This window comes from Odontesthes bonariensis, chromosome 7 (assembly GCF_027942865.1).
Source record: "Odontesthes bonariensis isolate fOdoBon6 chromosome 7, fOdoBon6.hap1, whole genome shotgun sequence".
NCBI lineage: Eukaryota > Metazoa > Chordata > Actinopteri > Atheriniformes > Atherinopsidae > Odontesthes > Odontesthes bonariensis.
In genome coordinates this window covers 33,727,726-33,754,742 of record NC_134512.1, presented here as the reverse complement: position 1 = coordinate 33,754,742, position 27,017 = coordinate 33,727,726, and the positions used below count along the sequence as shown (strand labels likewise).

The 27,017-nt window shown below is 39.6% G+C and overlaps 1 protein-coding gene across 2 annotated transcripts in view; it reads left to right on the top strand.

The window, feature by feature from the left end:
- ppfibp2b (PPFIA binding protein 2b) overlaps positions 1 to 27,017 on the top strand; it is a 101,944-nt gene that overhangs the window by 8,369 nt on the left and 66,558 nt on the right. The window contains exons 2-3 of one of the 2 annotated variants that reach the window (XM_075470626.1): positions 14,794 to 14,974; positions 26,317 to 26,413. In XM_075470626.1, coding sequence (XP_075326741.1) covers positions 26,332 to 26,413 — 82 coding nt within the window. In that variant the 5' untranslated portion in view covers positions 14,794 to 14,974; positions 26,317 to 26,331. The remainder of the gene's footprint in view (positions 1 to 14,793; positions 14,975 to 26,316; positions 26,414 to 27,017) is intronic. The other variant, XM_075470625.1, reaches the window with a different exon arrangement.

Genomic DNA, 27,017 nt, shown 5'->3' with positions numbered 1-27,017 from the left:
ACCCTAATTATCCCTACTCAATAATTCCACTCTGCATTCCATATTTTGAAAATACTGGCACCTAAAGGCTTCAAAATTGGGCTAAAAAGTTCAAATTGGCATTTAAAGGGTTAATTTTTTTTAAAATAATTGAAAACTTGGTAGTTATGATCAGAACTGAAGTGGAATAAAAGATTTATGAAAAAAAAAGTGGAAAAAAATATTAATATATGATGTTTTTAGGTTGTTTTAAAAGGGGACAAAAATGTCCCTTTTCAGAAATTAAGGAGTTTTTTTTTAAATCAGGCATAACAAAAAAATTAAAAATCCCTAAAAATCAATGTTGTTGCTGATCATTGACTTATCCCAGACCATAATTATCCCCCCTCAACAATTCCACTTTGCATTCTATATATTGAAAATATAGCAGTTTTTGTGAGTTTTTTTCACAGAAATTGGCGTTTACGTCATTTAAACCAGTATTTAAAGGGTTAAATTTTTTAAAATAATTGAAAACTTGGTAGTTATGATCAGAACTGAAGTGGAATAAAAGATTTATGAAAAAAAAGCGGAAAAAAATGTTAACATTTGATGTTTTTAGGTCGTTTTAAAAGGGGACAAAAATGTCCCTTTTCAGAAATTAAGTTGTGTTTTAAATCAGGTATGAGGGTTAAAGTGAGCATCTTCAGATGTTCGTATGATGATATATGCATATCTTGTCATTTCTTTAAGCAGTCTTGAGGAATATTTCTCCGAGCTTCTTGGAGGACATCCCAAAGCTCTTCTTCAGATCCGAAAAGCAATAATGAATAAGGGAAACTGGACTTCTTGGATCTTGAAGACAGTAGAGAGGTTGTTCATTACAGTCGCATGTCACTGAACCACCTGACCAACACCGGGGTTGTTTGAGTCATTCTTACCTATAAGCTGGTTTACCTGTTTGAATTCGCAAGTTTGAGAGAAATTGGCGAAAAAGCAGCTAATATCTAAAGAAAACTGTTTGAAAGACCTTCAGAAAGTCTGGAGAACTGTTGCTCAAGACCACCTTAAAAGATTTAAAGACAGCCAGACTCCTTGGAAGCAAATCATAAATAAATGAGGGGAGGATTAAGGCTTTTTACTCAATTTAACTAATTGATTAATCAGTTGTACAGAGTTAAATCTAATGGAGCTGGAACATTTCTGCAAACTCCAGCTGGTTTGGGAAAGAGATGTTTGTTTGTGTTGTTTTCTTTTCAGTTAGTGTGAGGACAGTGGTGGTGGTCAGAGCCTCCTCACAACTCCCCAAACTCTTTCCTGTACCCTAACACTATCAGGGCCGCGTGGGCCCGTGCAAACTACAGCTGTTTTCACACATGCATTAGATGTTCCAGATATGTTCCGTAGAGGTGGCATATGAAAACGCCACTATCCGCAGCATTTGTTCCAAACTTGTGAAGACATTTTGAAAATGTCTGGCAGACGACGTGCTAGCGCAGCAGCTATTTTTTTTCCAGATGCTGGTAAAAGTATTGTTCACTCGTTCGTATTACACATGCATGTTAGGACACGTGTTGCACTGATGTGACAACCGTCATCAAGTAGCCACATCTGCCACTCTCGACATGTTGTAAACAAAACGGAGATTCCCAAACCTGCTCTTACTGTGTCACAACCTGCCTTCTGGGCCCTCCCTTGTGATTCACACGGAGAGTGAAGCTGCCGAAGAAAAACTCCCAGAGGAAAGAATATGTGTGAAGAGCAACTGCAGAAAGAGTTGTTTGATAAATCTCAAGTCTTCATGTGGAAATAACCCATGTTTGTTTTACATCTTTCCTGGCAGCATCAATCATTTCTAGAGAAAATAACTTGGCTACAGTGTGGTAATGAAGGATTTGGGTTCAGTTTGCATGAATTACTGGCTCTGTTAAAAGTTAAAAGTTTAAAAAACTTTGCTTGGAGAAACAAAAGGATTCAGATTGGGAGCCACAGAAGGACACATTTCCATCATCTTAAACCACCGAAACATTAAATAAGTTTGAGCGAAATCATTTTGATGTGAATTGTTCCCTGCTTCGTATTTGAGTCGGGATCAGACAGATGTTTACTTCGTCGCTATTTTCTCAGCTGAAGAAGGTCCAGGTTGCCATCTGTCGGGTCAGCGTATCCTGCCGCCGGTCAGCTGCGACTGACAGTTCTAAAGCACAGACGAGTAACACTTTTGAAATCTTTGCAAATATAATGCTCAGCTGTAAGTCTGACTCAAATTCTCAAAACTCAATTATCGCTTAAAGAAGCCAACTCAGTTTGCCTGCAGTTTGATTAATATAAGATATATGTAGATGCATTGCTGTCTTTTCCAAAAAGAGTTTGTGTTTGTATCTCTGCTTCTGTGCAGCGCAGATATAATCCTTATCTCAGCTCAGCGAATAACAGTATGAATAATCACGCCAAGAAACCTGGCCAAAGTCCGTATTTTTAGCTGGATTTTATTTCAGTGTATTATTTGTCTCCGCTTTATCCTCTGTTCCGAGAGCTTTCAAAACGTGCTGCTTATACTGCAGGGGCTGACCTTTGTGCTCGATTGTAAGATAAACTGTGCTTCACTGGAGGAAAAGTCCCATCTTTGTGTTATTGTTCAAATCAGGATGCATTATTAAAGCACACACAAAAAAACTTTTCTGAAAGGGGCTTTTGATTCGGTACCGTCTTTGTCTTCATCGGTCAATTATCAGGAAAATTATGGGTTGTCAATGTACAAAAAGAGGTTTAATTATCAGGTCCTGTTACTTGTTTTTCTTGTTTAAATATGTGTGGATACTGTAGTTCACACGATGCTCCCTCAAAACAAAACGGGAGTGAAAGTCAAATATGTTTTTAGTCCAACCCAAACAGATGGAGTTTCGTTTGTGGCTGTGATGTGATGCACAGGATTGTGTCTGCCCTTAAAAGACAAATATACACACACATCCCACGCTTCTGTGACTGTAACATTATCCTGTAATGTGATCGGTCACTGCTCTCCTCCAGATAGCTTGTTTGGAGGTTGCGACTCTCTGTAACCTTAGTCTCCCGTAGTCAAGGCGCCGTCCTCTGATGTGTAGCACTTCGCTGTTTCGTCCAGCTCAACGGGGTCGACGGTCATTGTGAAGATGGCAGTTCTTACCACCCAGGATGTGTTTTCACACTCAGTGGAAAATCTTTCTTTTTAGCTTGAATTTGGAAGGAGGGGGGATGACAGTTGACTGCACTCACAAGGCTGCTGGCCAGAATCAGTGAGGCTCATGTGAATCGGCTGCCAAAGCACAGACATTTCAAGGTGTCTGCTGGTTCGCTCCGTTGGGGCTCCAGAACAAGGTGGCACAGGCTTTTACCATCATTGTTAATTTAGAAGAAAGCCACACTTATTTTCTGCTGTGATCTTCACCCTGAACGAGACATTTGGCTTTGCATTTTAACTAGAAAATAAGTTCATTGATCGGTTTTTGGGGAGATTGGATGTTGGGGGTGGTGCAGCTTATGAGGAAAAGTAAAATTAGCATAGAGGTCATTATACTTGTCATTAGGTGTCCGACACAGTCTGGGAAAACAGTGGTCTCAGATGCTTCGTCAAGTCTGAGAATGAGCTTGAAGTTTTTGCTAACAAGAAGCAAAAGAAAATCAGCATTCATGTGCTTCTTTTTAAGCATTTTGATTTTTATTTATACTTTTAATATGAATGGAGCAGTCATTCTATTGAAATGCTGCTTTGCTACAGACTGAAATATTCCAACAGCTTGGAATTAAAGTTCATCTGCATGTTGATGATCCTCCTACTTCTACTGCGGCACAAATGTAAGCTTCTTGTTTTGATGTTTTTGGTTATTTGACATTACATTTGGTGCCAGGAGGATAACTCTTATTGACTTTCATGATAGCCTTAAACGAACTATAGCAACACGAGAACCACTTTTTCTTATCTTGAGTGAAATATCCCGAAAAGTTTTGGGTAGATTGCCGTGAAATTTGGCACTCCCACTGACGCCCTGCTCAGGATCATATTTCATTTCAGCATATTAGTTTTCAACATATTTCAAACTGTCTTGCACTTTATTGTGTTTGGTACTCAGTGGCTAACATTCATCATCAGTAAGTGATGAAAATGGGGCTAAAATATTCCGGTGTGTGAGCCACTTTTCATGTAAAACATATTCTCTGCCTCAGCTTCTCACAAACCGATGATTTGGAAGATGCCCTGGGATATTTTCACACACTTACCCATATGAGCCAGTTATCGTTACCCTTTCCTCTTAGATTTGAACACTTCTGTTGCTGTTTGGTTAAATTAAGGCACTATATCTACATGGTTTGGTTCAGGAAAACATTGTGATTTGGGAGAAAATATATTCTTTCCGCACTGGTTGTCGAGCTTTTGGTCATGGAGGGTCTTTGCAATGTACCCTATCCTTGTATTAAAGTAGTCATATTCAGATATTCATTATGAAAATCTATCATTATTTACATTGGAAGCAACAAAATGTCTATTTTCCTGTCCCTCTTGCATTCAGCTCTATGTCAGCTGTCGAGTTATCTCTGGTTTATTCTATCGTTAAGTGAAAGGACTGTGGTTTAGTAGTCCCTAATTAGCTGTCCCTAAATTTGGAGTGCTTCCCTATCATGATAATTATAGTAATGCAGGATACAAGGTGTTACTTCTCTGTGAATAGGAGGGGACGGTCTGACAGGAAGAAATTAAGGTGCTTTATTTGGAAAAAAGAGAGAAAAGTAGTTAAAAGTGGCTGAAATGTTGCTGTTGGTGACATTGTTCCTCCTGCACTTTGTGTATTGATTCAGTGTAGGTGTATAAACTTTGTCATATGCCGTTTTTACACCCAAAGAAGTGTTTCAAATAGATTTGCATTTGAAAAACACAATATTGATTAATAAATTCATTAATATCCAGAAAGTAGCTCGACTAAAGCAAAGCAAATATTTTTAATAATGCACATGACCAAAAATAAGTTTTACAGTGAACGTTTGTGCTGTTTTCATCTAACAAACGTGGGGGAAAATGTTGTCCCTGGTGTTCTGATACTGATGTTACAAACTATATATTTACATGTGGAAACAGATACACACATAACACGTATGGCAAATGAAACCCAGGAAAGTTCTGCAGCGGCCCGACAGCTCTGGTTGCAAGCAGCCTACCAGAATAAAATCTGGCTTTAACAGCTTCCATTTTAGTATCATCTTATTCTCAAAGGTACACGGGTGAAAAAATGGAATGTTATTCTGGGGACCGACCATCCACTTTTATGTTTCATTTACAGTGTTAAACAGAGACCAAACGAAATGCCACTTTCGTTCCCAACCTGCTGAAAACATTGTAGTGAAAGCCAGTAACATGCGTCGATGATGTCATCCCAGTAGTTGCTTCGTGTGTATAGAAAGCTTCCTATAAGCGCCCCAACAGCCCTGGCTAACAACAACACGGCAGCTCTGAGCTAACAGTGCAATAGTACGCATTCATTCGTCTTAAAGTATTGGTGAAATAAAGACAGATAATACCTTATTTAGAGGCTGTATTGTCACTGCCCTGTTCTCTCCCGTTATATGGATATACGCGGATGTCCAGTGATCTAAATATCTTCCAAAGGACGTCGACTTTCACCAAACTGTTATCGGTGAGTAAATGAACGCATTTTATGCCAGAAATAAGGTCCAGGTTTTAAAAAAAAAAAAAAAAAAACTAACTTCCCCTTTAAGCAGCTAATTTAGATGAGGACAACTTAATTTGTCTTGACACTTAACAACGTGCTTTTTCACAAAGATAGATAGATAGATAAATACTTTATTCATCACAATTTGGGAAATTATTGTGTTCAGTTGTGCGTACAGTATAAAAGATATGTAAACAATTAAAGAAAAAAAACATGCAAATAGAAAAGAATAAAAATAGAGAATTAACATTAGCTATAAACAAATCTACAGTATAGAATAAAAATCAGAGAAATAAACATTAGCTATATACAAATCTACAGTATGAAGAGTAGGGTAAATAATAGTAATAATAATAAACATCAGTAAACTAAATAAAAACAGATTTGTACATTTAACAATAAAGGTAAAAATAAATTTCACTGAGCAGACTGAACCAATAAGAAATATAGGGTATATGGATAATTTACATTATATTGTACTATGATGATATTTGTGCAAATGTTATCAGTGCAAAATGAGCAGTTGTGCAAATGGTCATTGTTATTGGTTTTGTTCCTCTTTGTGGTAAATAGTTTTTCTAATAACAACCAGAAGAGGTATTTTCCCTTTTTTTTAAATCGCTGTGTGTATGGATATAATTGCATGTAGACACCTGTCAACAGCCTTGAACATTCGTGTTTCAGTGTGTCCCATCATGCTTTGCTCTGTCATCTCATCAGCTTCACTGAATAGGCAGAATGAGTCCACAACCGAACTGCGCAGCGTTTCCTATTGGCTTTTTCCGTTGCCAGCGAAGTGCTGATTGGTTAGTTGCAGCTGTCACACGAGGCTGTGAGTGTCTTTAACATGTATGTATTAAGTGGTGTTGACACGTTGTTTTTGCAGCTCTGGCTTGCTGACTCTGGTCTTCGAGGTCTGCTTGTTTCTGCGCCCCCCCCCCCCCCCCCCCGAGGCCACGTCAGAGCTTCAGAACAAGCTGGAAATGAAACACGAGCTTCTTACGGAGTGACAAAACTCTGCAGATGTTCTTCCAGGTGTTGCTCCAAAGCAACCCGTTCCTCTTTTTTTTCTTTTTCTTCCCCAGGCCAACATTTGGACAGAGTAACGAAAGGAACGCACATGACATGCTTTTGTATGGTCATGCAGCTTGTTATGTTTTCAGGCAAAGAATTTATGTGACCAGGCCACCATCCGGTGATTATTTAAGTAGTAAAAATAAACAAAAAGAGCCTCGAACACCGGTCGGTTAAAAAGGAGAACACATTTATCTGGCGTTGCGTCTCATAGTAGATATGGGAAAGTTTGCTCAAAGTTTGAGCTATGCAGCTACTTTATGCATCTCACGATCTGCTTTATCACTGTTTGGGCTTGAATTGTTTGTGTGTGTGCTTCCATGATGTGTTTTGGAAGCTGTTTCTGGAACCAAGCTAAACGGACACACCCCATTGTTTGTAAGGCCCTGTTTTTATGGCATTCAGATTAATGCCCGAAATGAGGAATGCACAGAAATGATGCAGTAATGAGGTTGTGGCAAACTTGTCTCCTGCACACGGCTTGCTTTACCGGCCCTTAAAAGAAAACACTTGGATGATGGAAGTGACTCTGCTCAAGCTGTAGAAGGATTAGTTTTAAAACTTAGAAAACTTTAGTGAGACAAGTGGTGCTCTGCATAAAGATCTAACATCATGCAACTGCTTGAAGCATTTATCAAAGACACTTTTTGGTTTTTAATGGTTCAAAAGCTTCTAAGAAACAGAAGTTGTTGTATATGAGGCTACGAGGGGTATATTTGGTGTTATATCTCACAAACGGTTAAGATCTGTGACATTCAGAGTATAGAAATCATGTCACTATTGTATTTAATGAAATTCTTTTGTCTGTATTGTGAATTTACTTATTACTCGAGCCAGAGATTCTTTAAATGGACTCATAAACCAGAAGCAAACATCAGTAACCAGCTTTCCTACTGAATACACTCAAGATGCGTTTAACAGATGAGGGATCAAAAAGAGATGAACTCCAATCTTAAGAAGCACTGCAGTAGATGAATATTACTAATAGAAGCTGTGATTATTTTCATTTTCCATAACTTGTTTATGGGGTATAAGCCAGTACACAGTTTCATGGTAAGTTGGTTGGTATCGATAGTCAGAAAACTTTGTTTCAATGCTAACACGTTGCTAATATAATTCAAACTTTATCACTCACCAGAATTATGTTGTCCAGGGTTGCTTCCATCACTCCTGGGACACTGGATGCTTTGCTGTTTGAGTTCTTTAAGCTAATATCCATGTGATCGTTCTTCTCTTCATGGAAAACTTCCTCAGTTTCGCCTGCAGGCAGGAAAATTACATAGAGACGAAAACACGTAAGGTTAGTGCATCAGCAGCAGTGACAGAAGTTACCCCAACCTACCAGCCACTGTTGCACACTGCATATTCTTCTTGAATAAACGGTGCGCACGGACTGCGCGCATTAGCACCAATGCTGCTTTGTGTGTCCATCCGTTCAGATTTGTGCTGCGTCTCACTTGGTTTGACCTCGTAAAAACGCCGTAACAAATTGTTACAGAAATGCACCATTGAGCACGTTCAGTCTGCTTCAGGTTAACGGAAATCAGTGCATGTCTGAAAGGAGCTGGAAGCACTTGTGCCGCCACACTTGGAAATTTTACTTGGCTCATATTTAGAACTTAACTCAGCCTTGGTGAGAATCCACCCACTAGAGACCTGAATGCCTGGAAAATCAAGTTGAGATTTGAAAGAAAAAGCTGGGGAGATTCAACTCTGTGGCTCATAAATATGGACAAATGCTCAACTGAATGTGCAGCAGGTTGTACGTTTCGGAGTGCTGCTAAACTGTCATGAATAATTCCCAATAAAATGTTGGCAGTGTCTCTATAAGCTATTGCATAATTTGAATTGATTCATATGATTTAAATGAGCTTTTCTCTTTTTAAATCATCCTGTGCACACACATTAATGTACAGCTCTAAGCTTTCTCTAAAGAGCTCTCCAGAAATTTTAGCCTTGACCTGAACTTGGTCCAAAACATAAAAAAATAGCGCTGGTTTATTATTGCAGATGCATATTTGTCTTAGAGGCTGGATGGGAGAAAACATGACTTGGGTTTCTTTATGATGCAGCTGATTAAATAGCTGGAAATGATAAGCTTTTTCTTATCAGCGGCTTCGCCTCCTGGTGATGCTTGTAAAGTAAAACCAGCCATAAAACAATGTGCCTCTGCCCTATTTGTTGTTTTTACTCTTCTTTGTGCAGTAGACCTCCATCAGGAAAATGTATGTTAATCTCTAGAGAATTAAACATCTCTAATACATACATAATGTACCTCATCGAGCATCACACATGCTGTTGGAACAAAATCATGCTCTGTTCATATAGCTGCAGGAGTCACGTTACAGCCATTCTGCTCAATGAAGTTACAACCAAATATTTAATCACCCCTTGAGTTGACAAGCCCGAGGTTTAAAATGTCATAAGGAAGAGGAACAATGCAGAACTTGAGAACCGGCTGTGCTCATGTGACTCTTACTGTGTTCTGTCTGAGCAGCCTGCTTTCACTGCTGCTGCTCTGCGTCTGTGTGTGAATGTGCGTGACAAGGCCTGACCACATCTCTTGTCAAAGTAATTTTGCCCTGGTCATCATACACAGATCCCACACAGATGCACACGTTGCCATGAACTGTAAACCACCAAAATAATGTTGGAAAAGGCAAGGCAAGGCAAGGCAAGGCAAGGCAAGGCAAGGCAAGGCAAGGCAAGGCAAGGCAAGGCAAGGCAAGGCAAGGCAAGGCAAGGCAAGGCAAGGCAAGGCAAGGCAAGGCAAGGCAAGGCAAGGCAAGGCAAGGCAAGGCAAGGCAAGGCAAGGCAAGGCAAGGCAAGGCAAGGCAAGGCAAGGCAAGGCAAGGCAAGGCAAGGCAAGGCAAGGCAAGGCAAGGCAAGGCAAGGCAAGGCAAGGCAAGGCAAGGCAAGGCAAGGCAAGGCAAGGCAAGGCAAGGCAAGGCAAGGCAAGGCAAGGCAAGGCAAGGCAAGGCAAGGCAAGGCAAGGCAAGGCATCTTTATTTATATAGCCACAGGCAACTAAATGTGCTTTACATAAAGACAAGGCATTTAAAATAACAGCATAAAGCAGCATAAAAACAAGCAATTTAAAGAGAATAAAAAAATAGAATGAAAATTAAAATGCACAGTTAAAAGCAATCAAAGAGGGGAAAAAAAATATATAAAACAATTAAAGGTAGGGTAGGAGATCCTGCATTTTGAAAATACACAGGTCAATACTCCCAACCCTTTTTTTCACTTTCCCCCCGAAGGCACGCCTCTAGAGTACATGAACGAGCACGAAGGTGCACGAGCGCTGTTCTGACAGCAAGCATCGATCGTTGCCGTATTTAGTATATGATAACTATACGTTTAATAATGCTAGGTGCTAGCCAAGCTGGCTCTAGTTTAGCTTCCTGCCAAGCTTCTGGACGCGTAATTCGTTCACGGAGCAGGGTACGTGCACAGGGGGAAGGAGGGGGAGGGAGGAGCAGATTGCAGTTTGATAGACGGCATCAGAATCCAATCATTGTTAACGGTCCGTTCAGTATGATTGAATAGTGTTTTTCCTAGATTGTACGTTCTAGAGGCCACTAAAACTTTTCGTATTAATGTCAAAACTTTTAATTAATTGGTTGCAATGGGGGTGTGAAGAGTATTTCAAGCAATATGTAAAAAAAAATGTTCCAGAAAAAGGAACTCGACCATAAGCACACCGAAAGAGAAATGTTTTTAACCTGGATTTAAAAGTGCTTACAGTTGGGGCTGCTGGTAGTTTGTTCCAGTTGTGTGCAGCATAACAGCTAAAAGTTGCTGGTAGTTTGTTCCAGTTGTGTGCAGCATAACAGTTAAAAGTTGCTGGTAGTTTGTCCCAGTTGTGTGCAGCATAACAGTTAAAAGTTGCTGGTAGTTTGTTCCAGTTGTGTGCAGCATAACAGTTAAAAGTTGCTGGTAGTTTGTCCCAGTTGTGTGCAGCATAACAGCTAAAAGTTGCTGGTAGTTTGTTCCAGTTGTGTGCAGCATAACAGTTAAAAGTTGCTGGTAGTTTGTCCCAGTTGTGTGCAGCATAACAGCTAAAAGTTGCTGGTAGTTTGTTCCAGTTGTGTGCAGCATAACAGTTAAAAGTTGCTGGTAGTTTGTTCCAGTTGTGTGCAGCATAACAGTTAAAAGTTGCTGGTAGTTTGTTCCAGTTGTGTGCAGCATAACAGCTAAAAGTTGCTGGTAGTTTGTTCCAGCTGTGTGCAGCATAACAGTTAAAAGTTGCTGGTAGTTTGTTCCAGTTGTGTGCAGCATAACAGTTAAAAGTTGCTGGTAGTTTGTTCCAGTTGTGTGCAGCATAACAGCTAAAAGTTGCTGGTAGTTTGTTCCAGTTGTGTGCAGCATAACAGTTAAAAGTTGCTGGTACTTTGTTCCAGTTGTGTGCAGCATAACAGTTAAAAGTTGCTGGTACTTTGTTCCAGTTGTGTGCAGCATAACAGTTAAAAGTTGCTGGTAGTTTGTTCCAGTTGTGTGCAGCATAACAGTTAAAAGTTGCTGGTAGTTTGTTCCAGTTGTGTGCAGCATAACAGCTAAAAGTTGCTGGTAGTTTGTTCCAGTTGTGTGCAGCATAACAGTTAAAAGTTGCTGGTAGTTTGTTCCAGTTGTGTGCAGCATAACAGTTAAAAGTTGCTGGTAGTTTGTTCCAGTTGTGTGCAGCATAACAGCTAAAAGCTGCTGGTAGTTTGTCCCAGTTGTGTGCAGCATAACAGTTAAAAGTTGCTGGTAGTTTGTTCCAGTTGTGTGCAGCATAACAGTTAAAAGTTGCTGGTAGTTTGTTCCAGTTGTGTGCAGCATAACAGTTAAAAGTTGCTGGTAGTTTGTTCCAGTTGTGTGCAGCATAACAGTTAAAAGTTGCTGGTAGTTTGTTCCAGTTGTGTGCAGCATAACAGTTAAAAGTTGCTGGTAGTTTGTTCCAGTTGTGTGCAGCATAACAGCTAAAAGCTGCTTCACCGGCTCCAGTTTGAACTCTGGGCTCCACTATCTGACCTGAGTCAGCAGATCTCAGAGCTCTGCTGGGTTTATACTCTGCTAGCATGTCATTCATATATTCTGGACCTAAACTATTCTGTGATTTGTAGACGAGCAGCAGAACTTTAAAATCTATTCTGTATCTGTAAAGACTTGAGAACTGGGGTGATATGTGATCTCTTTGTTCTGGTTACATAGTAACATAGTTTGTGTACAAATAAGCCCCGGCTTTGGGCTTCATCAGACAGTTTGTCATTGTTCTATAGACATAATTTACTTAAAAGATATAGAACCTGTACAAAAAAAAAACCCATGACTGCTTTTTTCGTCCCTGTGTATCTTGACTATTTAAAAAAAAAAAAAGAAAAAAAGAAGTGGCATGAATAACACATGAGCCAATAAAAACTGTAGCATATACATCCTGCTCCCACGCTGCAGAAGCGGTTCAGGAAGGCTTTAAAGTACATGAAATTGAATTCAAGGTGTTATCCTCCACGTTTCTCTTACTTCTCGGGAGTTTAAAAGTACATGCCCGAACCTGTCAGTGTTATTTGGCAGTATGAGGGCGATTAGGCGGGTTTAATGTTGTGGCTAATCGGTTTATTTTGCTGTTAATACTTGCATCGGTTACTGTGGAAGGAAGGAAAGAAATGGGTGGAAAACGGTTTCGGATGCACTGAGAGATGAAGAGAGAAGGAAGGGGGAGAAGAGAAGAGAGGTAGATTTTCAGGCTGAACTAAAGGACAGAACAGGGAGCATCCTCAAATGTCACTGGTTCTGTCGCATTGATGTTAATTGCTGAAGAATCTGGTGTTTCTTGTTGGCTCGACGCGCACACACACAGTTGTATTTACCCCGTGTGACAGCAGGGCCTGGGGGGCTTAGGTCTGGCCTCTAGCTGGTGACACTAATCCAAACAGGCTAAGCCAAATGAGGAGAACGGTAAACTCTCACACACCTCTTTCTCTTTTGCTGTGTGTGTGTGTGTCTTGTTCTCTTTTGTCTTCCTCTAAGTTAATGTTTAACCGCACCTGTCAGCAGCGCAGGTTCACCAGTACTCCTGCTTTTCCTGCTCTCAGCTGACCCTCCTGAAGGTTTCAGTGATGTGCAACTTCAACAATTTTCAAGGCTCGAGATTTTCCCACTTTGCAAAACGCTGTCAGAAATCTGACAGGTAGTCGCGACTTTATATTTAATCCTCTGACTTTCTCTCTCGCTGCTAAGTTGAGGGGAAATGTTTGTGACTTGACATTTTTTTTTAATTTGTGTGTAAAAAGTTGAAGTTTTGGTCAGTCGGTGCTATAACGTGTTACTCTTACATAACTGTAAGTGCTTCTTCTTTTGAGTAGACTCATCATTTGCATACATTATGCATGCTTCGTCCAAAGCCTGTACTTATGCAAACACCCTGGGATAATGTTCCCAAGCTTCCGGTCTTGTTAGGCAAATTGGAGAACAAACTGCACATGGAACATTTTTTTTTATTTTTTACTTCTACGATCCCAGCGGTCCAGCACAAAGTTTCCCCTTTGTCTTATAATCAACGGTCAACCTACCTTTCATTTGCATTCAGAGTAAAACTGTCGTACACACACGTCTGTAGAAGATAGTCAAAATAGATTAGATTATTGAATTGGATTACCAACAGGTTCTTAAAAGCAGTATTTTTTTTTTTTATCATTTTGATGAATGGACCTCTTTTTCTTTGTGTTTTACATCAACATAAAGGGAGAATTCATCCCTCTGAGCTGCAGACTGACTCTTTCCTGCCGTAGCAGTGATACTCCTGATAAATGCTTTGGTACTGAAAGAATCACAAAAACTAAACAACTTCTTTATTTAATCATTTTTTCCCTTTTTTTTTTTTTTTTTTTTTTTTTTTAAATAAAAACACTCACCAAACGCGTGTTAATCTTCTGAATTGTTCATTTGCAAAGTATTTGGCAGCAGGGATGCAGTTGAGATGGAATAAGTTTGTGCTGAGTCGTTTCTGTGGGTTGGATGAGTTCCAACTGTTTTCTTTTCACAGTTCAAATGGCAGCTCTTCTTTCACGTTGCTGTAGGCCGTTGTGAATGTTGTTGTCCTTTCTCTCCCTTCTGCAGACCTGTTGGCTTACTTGTGCCTTTTAAAAATGCTGCTGACAGGTCCATTAATACAGCTCTCTCTTGTTTCATGTTTAAAGTTTGTATTTTAGTTGACAGTGCGGGAGCTCATCTTCTAAACTTTAGTCCCACTGTCACCAAATAGTTGCAATCTGGAGCATAAGACGATTGAATTAAAGTTTACTTGATTGTAAATCAAGCATGTTTTGGTTTTCGTACGGTTTCCCAGACAAATCAAAGAATTTCCAGTTTCTACGGAAATCCATGTTGGACATTTTTCATTGTTTTCTGATCATTTTTAAGAGATTTTATTGGTTCATTGAAAAATACCTGCAGACTAACGTTTAGGCCGTGAAAGTCAAGCTGATACAGATAATTTAACACTGAAATAGAGAATATTCACAGTAAAGCGAGTTAATGTGACATTATGACAGGATCCTACACCAAACATTCAAAAAAGGTGCAATCGCTTGTTTTTTACGACCTGTGATAGAACATATTCTGTTAAAATATCAACCTAAATTCAGATGTTTCAGCTCTATTAGTTGGTATATCAAATTTATTGCGAAATACTGTTTATGTAAGAAAAATAAATTCTTCCTTTGCTGTATTTTGCTACCAGATCCTAAAGTGTTCTGGAACTTGCAGGATTTTACACATTTTTAAAACGGCGCAGCAACAAAAGGCTGAATTATAATTCACTGTGTTGGGTGTCATGTTCACATTGCTGTGTTTGAATCAAACCAGTAATAAACTGCAGCATTTATTCTGTTAAATGAGTCCAGACTTACTGCTACTGTTGTCAAGTTAAGCTGTTCTGGGTAATTTAGCCGAGCTTAGCTTGAAAGTTTGTACTAATTAGTTCAGTGACATTTTATTATGTGTCGTAGTTACGGTCTTTGCTTTAATAATCATCCCAAATTGTTTTCGTTTACACACTTTTTATTTTTTCCCTCTACAGCCGCTCTGCCTCTGAGACATTTGTAGAGCACAAGCCACAATCTGGACTCAATTAGTTGTCAAAGCAACGTCTTTAGCAGAGATTCTCTGGAGTTGACACCGGGGAAATTAATCTGAAACGGAGCGTTTCACTGACTTGTGGCCCAGTTGTGAGTCTGTGTCTCCATCCTCTTCTGATTACAGTAAGTCAGCTTGATGATTAGTAATAAGCTGTGCTTATGATAACAGTCAAAGTGTCTTACATCAATCCGCTCTGTGTCAGCTCTTGTGAGCTCTGCTGTTTGCTTTTGTTGGAGAGCGCTCTGCCATGTGGGTGAAACCTTTTAACCCTGTCTCTTTACGGTTTATCTCGTCTTCACTTGGCTCTGACTATTCTTCTGTCTCTCTCTCTCTGTATTCTCATTTCGCTCACTGTGTGTATAATGATGTAGACTTGTTGGTGCTTGGTCTAAAAATGGATTTCATTAGTCTGGAAAGTTGCCTAAAATCCCAAAAAGTTTGGCAGCTAAATACCACTGGATAAACAGAGTTTTGGCCTTTTCGATGGACTGGCAACCTCTTCAGGGTGTAACCCGCCTCCTGCCCGATGGTGGCTGGGATGGTCTCCGTCCTGTGACCCTGAATCAGGTTAAAAGAGTTTAGAAAACTGGTGGATGGTTAAACAGAGTTGTAAAGTGTAAAGAAATCATTCCTGAGTTTTCTCCTTTCCATTTTCTGTATTTCCATTGAAGTTTTTCATTAAACAAGCACTTAATGTAACAAATCACAGACTCTGGTGGGGTTCACACTCCAGGGAAAAGTCGCCCAAATCTGACTTTTTTTTGCCCATTTGTGACCTATATCTGTTTTTTTTTCTTTTTTTTTTTTATGGCAGTCTGAGCAGCACAAATCAAACCCAGACTACTTTAATATGTTGTCCTATATCTGATGTTTGTCATGTCGGATTTCCTCAGATTTTTACGTCACTGCAGTGAGACGGGTGCCACAACTCCGCGCCAAAATGGGCAAAACCAGCATGACACATCATTAAATTTGTGCTCTATTTTTTCTAATCCCTCTTCTTCCCTTTATCACTTGTGGGCATAATTTCGTGGGCTCTGATTGCAAAACAACTTCAGAATTGATACGCACACTGACATGGGTAGCGTCCATATTTCCTTTTGTAAACACAGCGGGCTGCGTGTGACGTCGCGTCCTCCTCACGCTGTAGACTGTCCACACTGGAGTCTGACGGCGGTCGCATTTAAATTATAACACAAACAACTATTGATGACATTTTTATGGCTCCATAGGTTTATATTACTCCATCATGGCTTTGTTTATGAGAAAAAGCTGCTTTTCCTTTCATTTTGAAGCGTGTATGGGTCTAAATACTGCAGTAGAGATGAGCTTTTGGTGCACTTGCTATGAAAAATAAGTTTGAAAGTTGCTTAAATGCACCTTGGGATCAGTAGTTTACCTCCAAAATGTTATATGCACAAGCTTGTAGCATCTATCAAAGAGCCAAATACTTTGCAACACGGCACAGAAATGTTCCAGTATTTATGTGATATACAGTGTTCTTGAAAGGAAAATTGAAGGACATCTCCCTACTTTGAACCTGCGAGTTAAATTCACAAGTCATTCATTACGCTGGCTTTTGACCATAAAAAAAAAAAGCACATGTCTTCCCCAGGTGTACTCTACTGATCTTTTCTGTTTGTTCCCTTGAGCGAGTTGTCACACTAATGATCTCTGCAGTCGGGCAGCTCGACAACTGAGATGACAAGAATGTGGAGGTTACAGATACCTGCCAGGTGTGGAGGTGGGCACACTGAGTCAGCAGCAGGCCTGTAAACTCTCCTTCAGGCTGCTGCTTCCAGTTGAAAAGTATACAGTTAAAGTTTATAACCATCGGGTAGGTCATCTGTTTTATGTGGCTGAAATTCCATGAAGATGCTCTAATTAATGGCTGCTGAAGCACACCAGTCCAGAGTCATGCAGATCTGGACGTGTTTTACGGACATGTTAAAAAGCTTATTCAAAACCACAACAAAGAGGCAAAAAAATAACAAAACTTTGAATAAAGCAAAAACTGTTATTATGAACCTGTTCGTATACATTCAGAATGTTGACTGGGGTCTTTCAGCTTTTAGGCTTTGGTGTTCACAGAATAGCCAGGTGTTGATGTGCATGGTATAAAAATTCTTTGGTAGGTCACAAAGATCCTTGTTGAGCCCAACAACCTTTAGAGATGATACTAACTTGTTGTACTCCTGATCCCATGACTAGCGGAGGCAGCCATGTTGAATATTTTGCCTCTCAGGGGTGTGTCTACATCGTCCGGACGACTGCAGCCCAGCAGACGTACTGTGTCAGTGTCTGGAGGAAGTAAACACCTGGATGAGAGAGAATTTTCTACAATTAAATGAAGACAAAACTGAGATCATTCTGTTTGGTAGCAAAGAGAAGAGGGTCAGCGTTGGTAAATATCTTGAGACTCGGGACCTTATAATCACTGACCAAGTTCGTAACCTCGGAGTGTTGATAGACTCAGATCTGACTTTCAGCAGCCACATCAAAGCTGTCACCAAGGCAGCTTTTTACCATCTCAGAAATATCAACAGAATTAAAGGTTTCCTCTCCCAAAAAGACCAGGAGAAACTCATCCATGCATTCATCTCCAGTAGACTCCATCACTGTAATGCTCTTTTAACTGGACTTCCCAAAAAGAGCATTAAACATCTGCAGCTCATCCAGAACGCTGCTGCTGGAGTTTTAACCCGGACTAAGAGATCTGAACATATCACACCAGTTTTAAAATCTTTACTCTGGCTTCCAGTCAGTCACAGAATAGATTTTAAAAGCCTGCTGATGGTTTACAAATCCCAGAATGGTTTAGGCCCAAAATACATCTGTGATATGTTCAGAGAATATAAACCCAGCAGAGCTCTTAGATCCAAGGACTCAGGTCAGCTGGTCCAGTCCAGAGTCCAGACTAAACATGGAGAAGCAGCATTTAGCTGTTATGCTGCAAATAAGTGGAACAAACTGCCAGTGGAGATTAAACTTTCACCAAATGTAGACATTTTTAAATCCAGGTTAAAAAAATTTCTTTTCTCATGTGTCTATGGATGAAATATCTTTTAACTTATCTAGACTGTTGCCTGATTTTAAATTCATTTAAATGATTTTATTTGTTTCTCTTTATATTATTTTATGTATTTTTAATGCTTCTTGCACTCCCTGCTGCAATGCTTTTATTTTATGTAAAGCACTTTGAACTGTTTGTACATGAAATGTGCTATAGAAATAAATTTGATTTGATTTGATCTACTTTAATGGGAAGAAGTGTAAATAATCAGTTTCTATTCTTTCCTGCTCCTTCCTTTTTTATCTTTTACATTTAGTTTTGGTTTAGCTCAGGATGTTGACCGGTATCGGATGTGAATGACCAAGCATATTGCTTTCTTCTCTCTGCTGTTGTCTCTGCCTTTTATATAAGTTTACCCAACTTTAATTTATGAATTTGCCCCATATCACGCTCTGGTATATTGTATTTTTGACGGTAAATACCACAAAGCTTCTGACAGCCAGGAAACGGATTCCAAATAATATTTGAGTGTTGACATCGCTGCTTGTTAACCTCATGATGATCACTGACTGGAAGTCATGTGTTGTGTTGCGTTCATGGTTCATTACCCTCACTCTGACGGGAAAACAGATTACAGCAATGAGCGCAGAAGTCGACTGGACTGACCAGAACGCAGGCAAAGGAAAAAGAAAGCTAATTTGAGCAGGAAACAAATTTCACCGAGGGAGATGAGCAGAGAAGAACTGAAGGTGAATCAAATGCAATTTAGCAAAATCAAATGGGACAAAAAAAACAGCCGAGAAGTTCAGTTCAGTTCAGAGCAGAGCTGGGAGTCAAAAACGAAAATATCCCAGCAGCCGTGCATCAGCCACGGTTCATAGATCACACTCATACACGAGAGCAGATGATCCAGCCAGCGTTCAAATTCACAGACTTGGCTCCGAGGTTGCACTTTTGTGTAGCTTTTCTCTTTCTTATCGGTCTATGCGTGAGGCTGACTGTGAGCATGAGAAGAGAAAAGCTCACTTATATTAACATAACTGGAAAAAATCTGACTGGAAAAAAAGTTATGCTTCTTACTGTCTTGATTAAGCAGTTGCTGTACTATGTAGTAATGCCAGCGGAGGCTTAGCTGTCTCAGCAGTGAGGAAAGGTGTGACATAATCTCTTTGTAATGGATTTTAATTCAGTACTTTGTCAAAAGCACATTGCTTGAGTGTTAATCTTCACATGGTTGACTCTAATGGAACATTTACTCACTTAAAGCTGTATGTTAGGCTCTCAGTTTTCATCCTGCCTTCACTGGCTGTTTTTAGTCCCTTTAAATCCAGGTGGCAGGTCGTCATCTTTCCATCAATGTGTCACATGTGCAGCCACCTGCACACGAGACCCGTGTTCATCAGATTCATGTAGAAAACCGCAAAGATCATTTTACCGTTCGGTCACCACAGCAGGTACAGCAACAAATAAAACAGAAATTACGCCTCTTGGTAATCCACCAGTCCAGTGATCAACATGTTCCCCACAGAAACGTCCAACTATCAGGATCCAGTTCAGTGAGAACTTCAGCTAAAACCATTGTTTCCTCAATACATTCCCACAGATTGCTGTTCCATGATTCCACATGAATCAGCAGCTGTGCATAATCATTCTCGTATTCTCTCCTTATAGGTCCGTCTGACATTAAAACATTCTCGATATCGTGATTTCAAAACATAGCCAGTAGGGGTGGGACGATATGCTTCGGTCACGATTCGATTTGTATCACGATTCTTGATGATTGCGATTCTACAAGTATTGCGATTCGATATCATCAGTACTTGCAATTTTCTTCCTCCTTAAAAAAGTTGAATCATACACTTCTAGAATGAATGTCATTCCCATAAACAATGCACATCCGTCTGTGTTAGTCATTGCAGCAGCTAACAATTATTTCAACTGAGACAAAAAGAGGTACTTAACATGTACAGCATTTTTTACAGTTATAAAATTAATTGAAATGTCCACACAGCACAAATGTGGGCTAGTCTTAACATACTGTAACTTAATGTAATGAATTAATGAAGTTTATCTTGACACGGATATAATGTAATATAATCGATTCAGGGGAGAAAAATCGATTTTTAAAATAATCCCATAAAAAAATCGCGATATGTACATGAATCGATTTTTTTTTTTTTTTTTTTTTTTTTTTTTTTTTTTTTTTTTTTTTTTTTCCGCCCACCCCTAATAGCCGGCCTTTCTCGCTTTTGATTGACACCTGACTTGAGACAAAAAGAGCTTCCATGTTGTGTCCGCAGGCCACATGAGCCTGTGTCACAACAAAGTGCATGGCCCATAAATGAGCTTATGGACATCTGATGCATCAAACAGCCGGTGATGATCATGAAAATGAGGATATACCGTTTGCACGTGTAACTTTAAATGACCAGCAAGAAAAGTCCAGTCTAAAGCAATGTAGCTGCAGCAAGTCGTTTGTGCGTCTGGCGTAATTTGTGTAAACGGATAGTTTCTGAGGTTAGAAATTAAACTAAATCAAATCTTCCAGACTTTGTGGAGGCAAACGCTTGTTGCGATGGTGAGGAGCATACAGAGGAAATCTCAGTCAAGGAGAGCGATATTTACTGAGGACCCCATTTTGAGAAAAAGCCACTGGACTTGACTTTTAAAGAAATTGGTGTGAAATATTCATTTTTGGTGCTTGTTATGGCAACAACCTGGGGTGTGATCGTGTGTTCAACAACGGGCAGGTTAGCTGCCAAATAAATGTCACACATATCTAATTTTTTTCTGTTTTCAACATCAGTCCCAATAATGGTTAAAGTGATTTTGGTGATTTTTGGAAAAAACTTTGAGTTCTGGCTTTGAAAAGAGACCAAAATCAAGGATTTTCTCTGAATGGTTCAGGAAGCATTACATTGTACTGGCATGAAATGAGTTAAAATGACATGTTGTGCTCAGGTTACCGTCGAGCTAACCGAAATAGAGGACTTCTGACTTCTTCACATGCCACATTAATTAATAACATGAGCTTTTCACCGTCCTTAAAACTGGATTTGAACACATTTTGTCCCTGAACCACGTAAAGTGGTGCTAAGAGGTTGCACTGATTTCTCGTATCATGGTGAGATGGGATTCTGCTAACTCAGGATGTGCATATGCTCGCACATTAACTCTTTATTTTCATTCACCCACAACCTTTATTTATGCAGGGAGGCCAGTTGAGATCGAACTCTATTTTTTTGATGCTGCCCTGAAACAATAAGGACGCGTTAACAATAAAACTAAAAGGACAAACGGCAGTAAATCCGAGTTAAGTGCGAAGTTTTAGGTAATCTTAAACATGATGTCTTAAAAGTAAAAGTAGATTAAAGTTTTGTACTGAAATGGTGGCTCCTAAGGTTGATATTATTACTGGATCAGATTGAATTTTACTACATCCTTAAAGTGCCTTGAGGTGACTTTTTTTTTTTTTTTGATTAGGCACTGTATGAGTAAAACTATAATTCTGGAAACTATTGCTATAGTTAGACTATAATTCTTATTTGAGCAAGGGCAATTATCTTAATCTGAGTGCGAGTAACCCGTTCCGGTCCAATTTTTAGTCAAACTGAGGTGTCTACATGAACTTAATAACTCAGTCTTATTGTAATTTAGCCATTATTCTTGATTATTTCTGCAATTAACACTCAGTTTGGTTACATGGCACTGAAAGAGTTTCATAGAGATGTAATTAAACCAGTTTAATCATAGAAAATACAATAATTCGCTCTAAATCACCATTTATAAACTTAAGATCAGAATGATACGATACATCGAGGGAAATTTACTCCATACAAGCTGATTTGGTGTTTTACTTTATTCATATTTTGGAGGCTTGGACAGAATATTAGTTGCTGCAGAGAGGCTGACGCTTTAACTTGATCACTATCAAATCTATGTTTTTGTCCAACTGATGTTCTATTTTAAGATCATCTCGAGCCTGGAGGTGAAAAGAGGAGGGGGGTAGGAGACTGGGAGTGAAGCAGCGGACATATTCTTCTTATATCCACAAACTGTAAATGGAACAGATCCCTTGATATGATTGTATACAGGCACTGGCAGATGTTTGACATCATCGCTGGGCATATATTGGGAAATAGTTCTGAGTGAGTGTGCTCTGTGTTGAAGCATTGGTCGGCTCACTGGACCGGTCTACCTACTGTTGAGTTCAGCATTAGCAGATACTAATTGTTTTGGGCAAGCGAGGCAATAGTGTTGATTTCTGAAAACAAATCTGCTTGGCCTGCAGGTTGCTGGATTAGAGGATCTTTAGTTGGCAGCTTATCCCACTTAAAGCAGGGGGCAGGGGGTGTTTGCATAGTGTCTGAGTGTTTGTGTGCGTGTGGGTGTGGGTGATAAGGTTCTGCAGAAAGCTGCTGATCCATTGTGTTGTCATTTAACTGCTCTGTCAAAACTACTCTGGAAACACGTTTGACTCGTTTGCTTAGATGACAGTTTTCAGTGTAGTGAGCTCCAAATATAGTTGGTTTAAGAATGAGTTTCACAACTCATGCAACCGGAACCTGAAGGCTTTTTGACTGCTGTAGCTATGAAAGTAAAAGCAGGCTGAAGGACACCGCTTTGGCTCGGGAGAAAACTGTCGACACTGAGGCGGGTGTTGATGTGTGCAACAGGTCTCATGATGTCATGTTTGACAAACTAGTTTGTCAAGAGCGTAATCTTTATGGGAAAAGGTGTGTCTGTTTTCTAACAACCAAACCATGAATGAGAAATCAAGGAACACGGACAGTGTAATCTAATCCAGGGAGATGATTCTTGTGTCCAGAATCTAGATTAATTACAGTTAAACCACCGTCTTATACTTGATTGCTCTTTTCAGCGACATATGAATGCAATTTAAACATCTTAAAGTCAAAAAGTGGGATATTTAAAATAATATATATAGCAGCAAATGGCTGTTTTGTGTGTAAATGGAGCAGTGTGAAGATAATCTGACTAGATGGCACAATCTCCTTCTGCATGTGTTCATTTTACTCTTTGCTCATGTGCTTTGTGTTATGGCTATGGGGTCGGTTTGGCTGCACAAACTTCCAGATTTCTATACAAATTCCTACAAAGAATAAGACCAAAGTAAACTTTGTTTTATCCAAGAAGCAGAGATCGATGAGCTGTTTGAGGGACTTAAAGTTAGGTTTTACTGTTGGATTTGGCTCTTGTTTTGCTCTGGATTAATACCATACATCTGAGATCCTTAGGGTCAAAAGGAATGGCATTTATTCTGAAAAGTTTTCTCAGAAAAATAGTCTGTTAAAATCGATCCGTTGTATCTCTTTCATCTCTCGGTCAGTGCCTGCTTTCATTTTAGAGCCTCGATGTGACTCACTGTGTTCAGTAAATCTGTGTTTTAGACTTCTTTTAAGGCTGCACTCACTATAATCCTTTAATCATTCTTTTCAACAAGGCATCAGACCCATTTCAGAGTTGATTCAACTTGAGAATCTGTAAAACTGGTTTCTTTGTGACGGCTCTCTGGCTCATCATTATGTCAGTTTAAACCTTTAACATGTCTGAACCTCCAACTGAATTTCTGTAGTGGAGCACAGGGGAGGGATACAGTTTATCTACACAGATAATCTGCAATCTGATGTCTTAATATCGCTAGTTTAGTGCACAAAAAAAAATCATTTTTGTGAATGTAATTTGCAGATTTGAATTCAAGCTTCTCTCTTGAATCGACCAGATTAGAATCCACACTGGCTTTGACTATTTAAACATCGTGGTCACATAATTTTTAATGGTCTGATTGGCCCCTGGAGCCCAGCCCCTTGATGTAAGCAGTTCTTTGTTCTGGCCCAGCACAGAGTCGATGCTACTGTAGTTCTAATTTTATGGGTTTCGAGCCAGAAGTTTGACGGTCGAAACAGAAAAAGTTGGTTCGAAATTTGGCTCCGTTTCTGAACCAGGACTGGCCTCTGATTGCAGCTCCTGGGTCAGGTGTCATGCTTAAGTATCCCCGACTACTGTTCTGTACTGTGCTGTTAGTGGGTTTTCACCCAGCGTCAGAGAGCGTAAGAAATGCAGAGAACATCACAGTGAGAGCTGAAGCATGTTTTTATATATAAAACCATCCCAGCTATCCATCTCAGGCCACCAGGAAACACTCAAACGCACCAAATATAACACACACCATCGTATTTCTGCACTCATGGTTGTAGATAATGTGCAGTTCAGGAGACAGTGGACAGGATTGTTGCTCTTTGCAGCCTGTCCTGTCAGTTCTGTGCTGCAACAGGACAATAATCTCTGTATCAGCACCTTCACATACATGCAGTCTCACTATAAAATTTCTCTTCTTACACACACACTCACACACAGACACATAGAGGACACAAAGGCGATGTTGTTCTGTTGAGGTCAACTGTTGTCACAGTGCTGTTAAACAGAGTCCGTCTGTCATAATGTGTCTGAATGGCGCTGTCACCATCCATCTCAGGAAGACTGATAATATGGAGGCATTTGTAATGATGAACGATAGAATCGCCAGGCTTCTCTTAAACGTACATACGAGTACACTGAGGGAAGCTTGGGCACGAGTCGTAACATCAGCATGTGACTGAAATTCTGTAAACTGTGTTTTGTGTGTTGTCAGCATCAGCCTTCATGATGAAGTGGGAGTTTTGCTAATGTAGATTAACATTAGTCAGCTTTGTGGGGGGTTTATTCTCTCCAGGCGTCTGCACGTTACATCACCATCCGTCCCCTTGATTTGCACACTTTGACATCTGTTTGTCAGTAAGTGGGCATGACAGAGAGATGAGAGGCCTTGGAGGAGCAATGACAGAGAAGGGATGACAGAAAGGAGGGATGGGCAGGGGGGAAAAGGAGGAAACTGGGATTGCAGAAGTTTGAGGGGCAGCCGGAAGCACAGATGACGGATGGAGAATCAGTCCTGCTTCGAGGAATAAAGAATGTATGTGTGTGTGGATGGGATGTATTATGAGCCTGATTCTGCATTTTTTCCTGGTTATATGTTCACTTTTTTGTGTGATGGTGGTGGTATTTAAAGAAAGAATGTTTCTATGTTGTATATTCACAAAAAAACACTGATATTTTGTGGGAAAATCCTCAAAATGTAACAATAGCATGACCTGTTGCATAAATCAGACTTTTATTTGATTCAAATTAAAGGGACATATGAATATTTGTGGACTTTATGGTCCCTGTTGGTGAGTAGTGACGAGCGCAGCATCCGTAGAACTGAATGTTTGTCTCTTGTTTTTAAAGGGAAAGTTCACTCTAAATCAAATATTGATATTTGACCTCAATTTTGGAGAAAGTTTTCCTCAAAGTTCCAAATAGGGCTGTCGCGGTTGAGGAATTCCCCCTGCGGTGAGTCAGGGCGGCTCAATATCACGGTATGCGATATTATTGCCGGTTATTATAACCTTGTGAATGGCGTCTTGTAGCGAAATTGAAGCCGTACTACCAGCTGGCTTCGTGTCAGTCAGTCACCTCCCAATTTTTCCTACATCTAAAGGCATCTTTAAAAAAAATCAATTAAAAGTAAAGAAAGTACAACTCTTGGAAATGGGATGAAAACACAAACCACGTTAAAAATAAACCAGATAAGCTTGAACCGTGTACTATAACTCCTCCTTGTGCTATTCCTACAGTGTTATGGTGTAATTTTTTTTATTTTTTTAGAGGCAAGGTCCCAGTTTAGGATGAAGATTTAATTCAAATTGAATGTAAACTTTTCCCACAAACACCCTGAAATCTTTTTTGACAGTAATAATTGATTACAGGCAGAAAGGAAGAACATGAAACTGGCACCACAGAGTTGGTGCGTCTGAACGGCTTAACTGTCTATTTCAGTAATTTAAGTCATTGGCAGTGGTCACTAACCTAAATGACATCATGTAAAGTGGTATTTATGAAAAATGTCACCCTGCATCAGTTTATCTGTTATTACGACTTTTGGTTCACTATAATAATCAAATTCTAGATAAGTTCATATTTTTTATGAAATAGGATACTGTGACACGTTTTCTATTGTGAACGTTGTCCCAAGCTTTTTTGATTTAGGTTGTATGTTAACGTCACTCCTGCAAAGCAAATGTTTAATAATAGAATTTAAAAATTTCCACCTGTTTTTTGTGTTGATTTCTTTTTTCCCTCCTGAATATTAGATTTTCAAAGCCCATTGAAAGTCACCGAGCAAGTGTGTTGCATTATCCGTATTGGATTACATCTCTACTGCTGCTTTATCTGGTCCCTGTGCAGCAGAGTAGCGTGCATATAGCCAATGTGAGACCAAAGTGGCACTTTTTTTAAGTTTATTTTCCTAAATCCTGCAGTTTTATCTGTTTACCAAACTTCACATTAAAAGGTAAAGTGTACAGTAAGGTGCTAATATACACAACTGTCTTTTTCTCTTTTTAAAACCAGAGCACTTGAGATCTGATGCTTCCTGCCATCACCATGGAAACGGAGGCGAGTCACATGCTGGAAGCAGCACTGGAGCAGATGGACGACATCATTGCAGGTAAGAGCCACCGGCGGCAGGTATTGGCGCTGTACAATTAGCTTAATATTAACACCGCATGCTGTATGGAAGACTATTCATTGATTTTTTTATTTTTGGCAGGTACTGAGAGTTCTCTGGTGCCCCTTTATGTATTAACAGAAGTTGTAGCAGTAGTAGGTGTTGTTGTTATTTCTCTCCTTCTTCTTCTTCTGCGTCTTGGTCCCGTTTAAAATTGAATGTACACATGCAGGAGTAATTAGACTCCCAACCATTTTATCTAGGTGTGTTAGTCCGACTTTTAATTCACGTTAGTCAAATTTGAGTTATTCTAACATGTTTACATGCACTTTAAAAAATTATTGGCTGATCCAATAATTAGATATTATTTCTGACATCATGTCAGCAAAGTAAAATATGGTTGTATTATATTAGACTCTGTCTCATATTATTTAATACAGACAGGAGCTGCAACCAGTGATGTGTTCACTGTTAATTCATCTCTATTTTTAATCTACGGAAAGTTAGGAAGTAGAAGAAGAACTTACTAGAGGTCATCAGATGTTTCTTTTTGTCGGGTAAACTGAGGCTAAAACCTCAAAATGAAGTGGTGAAAAGCTTTCCA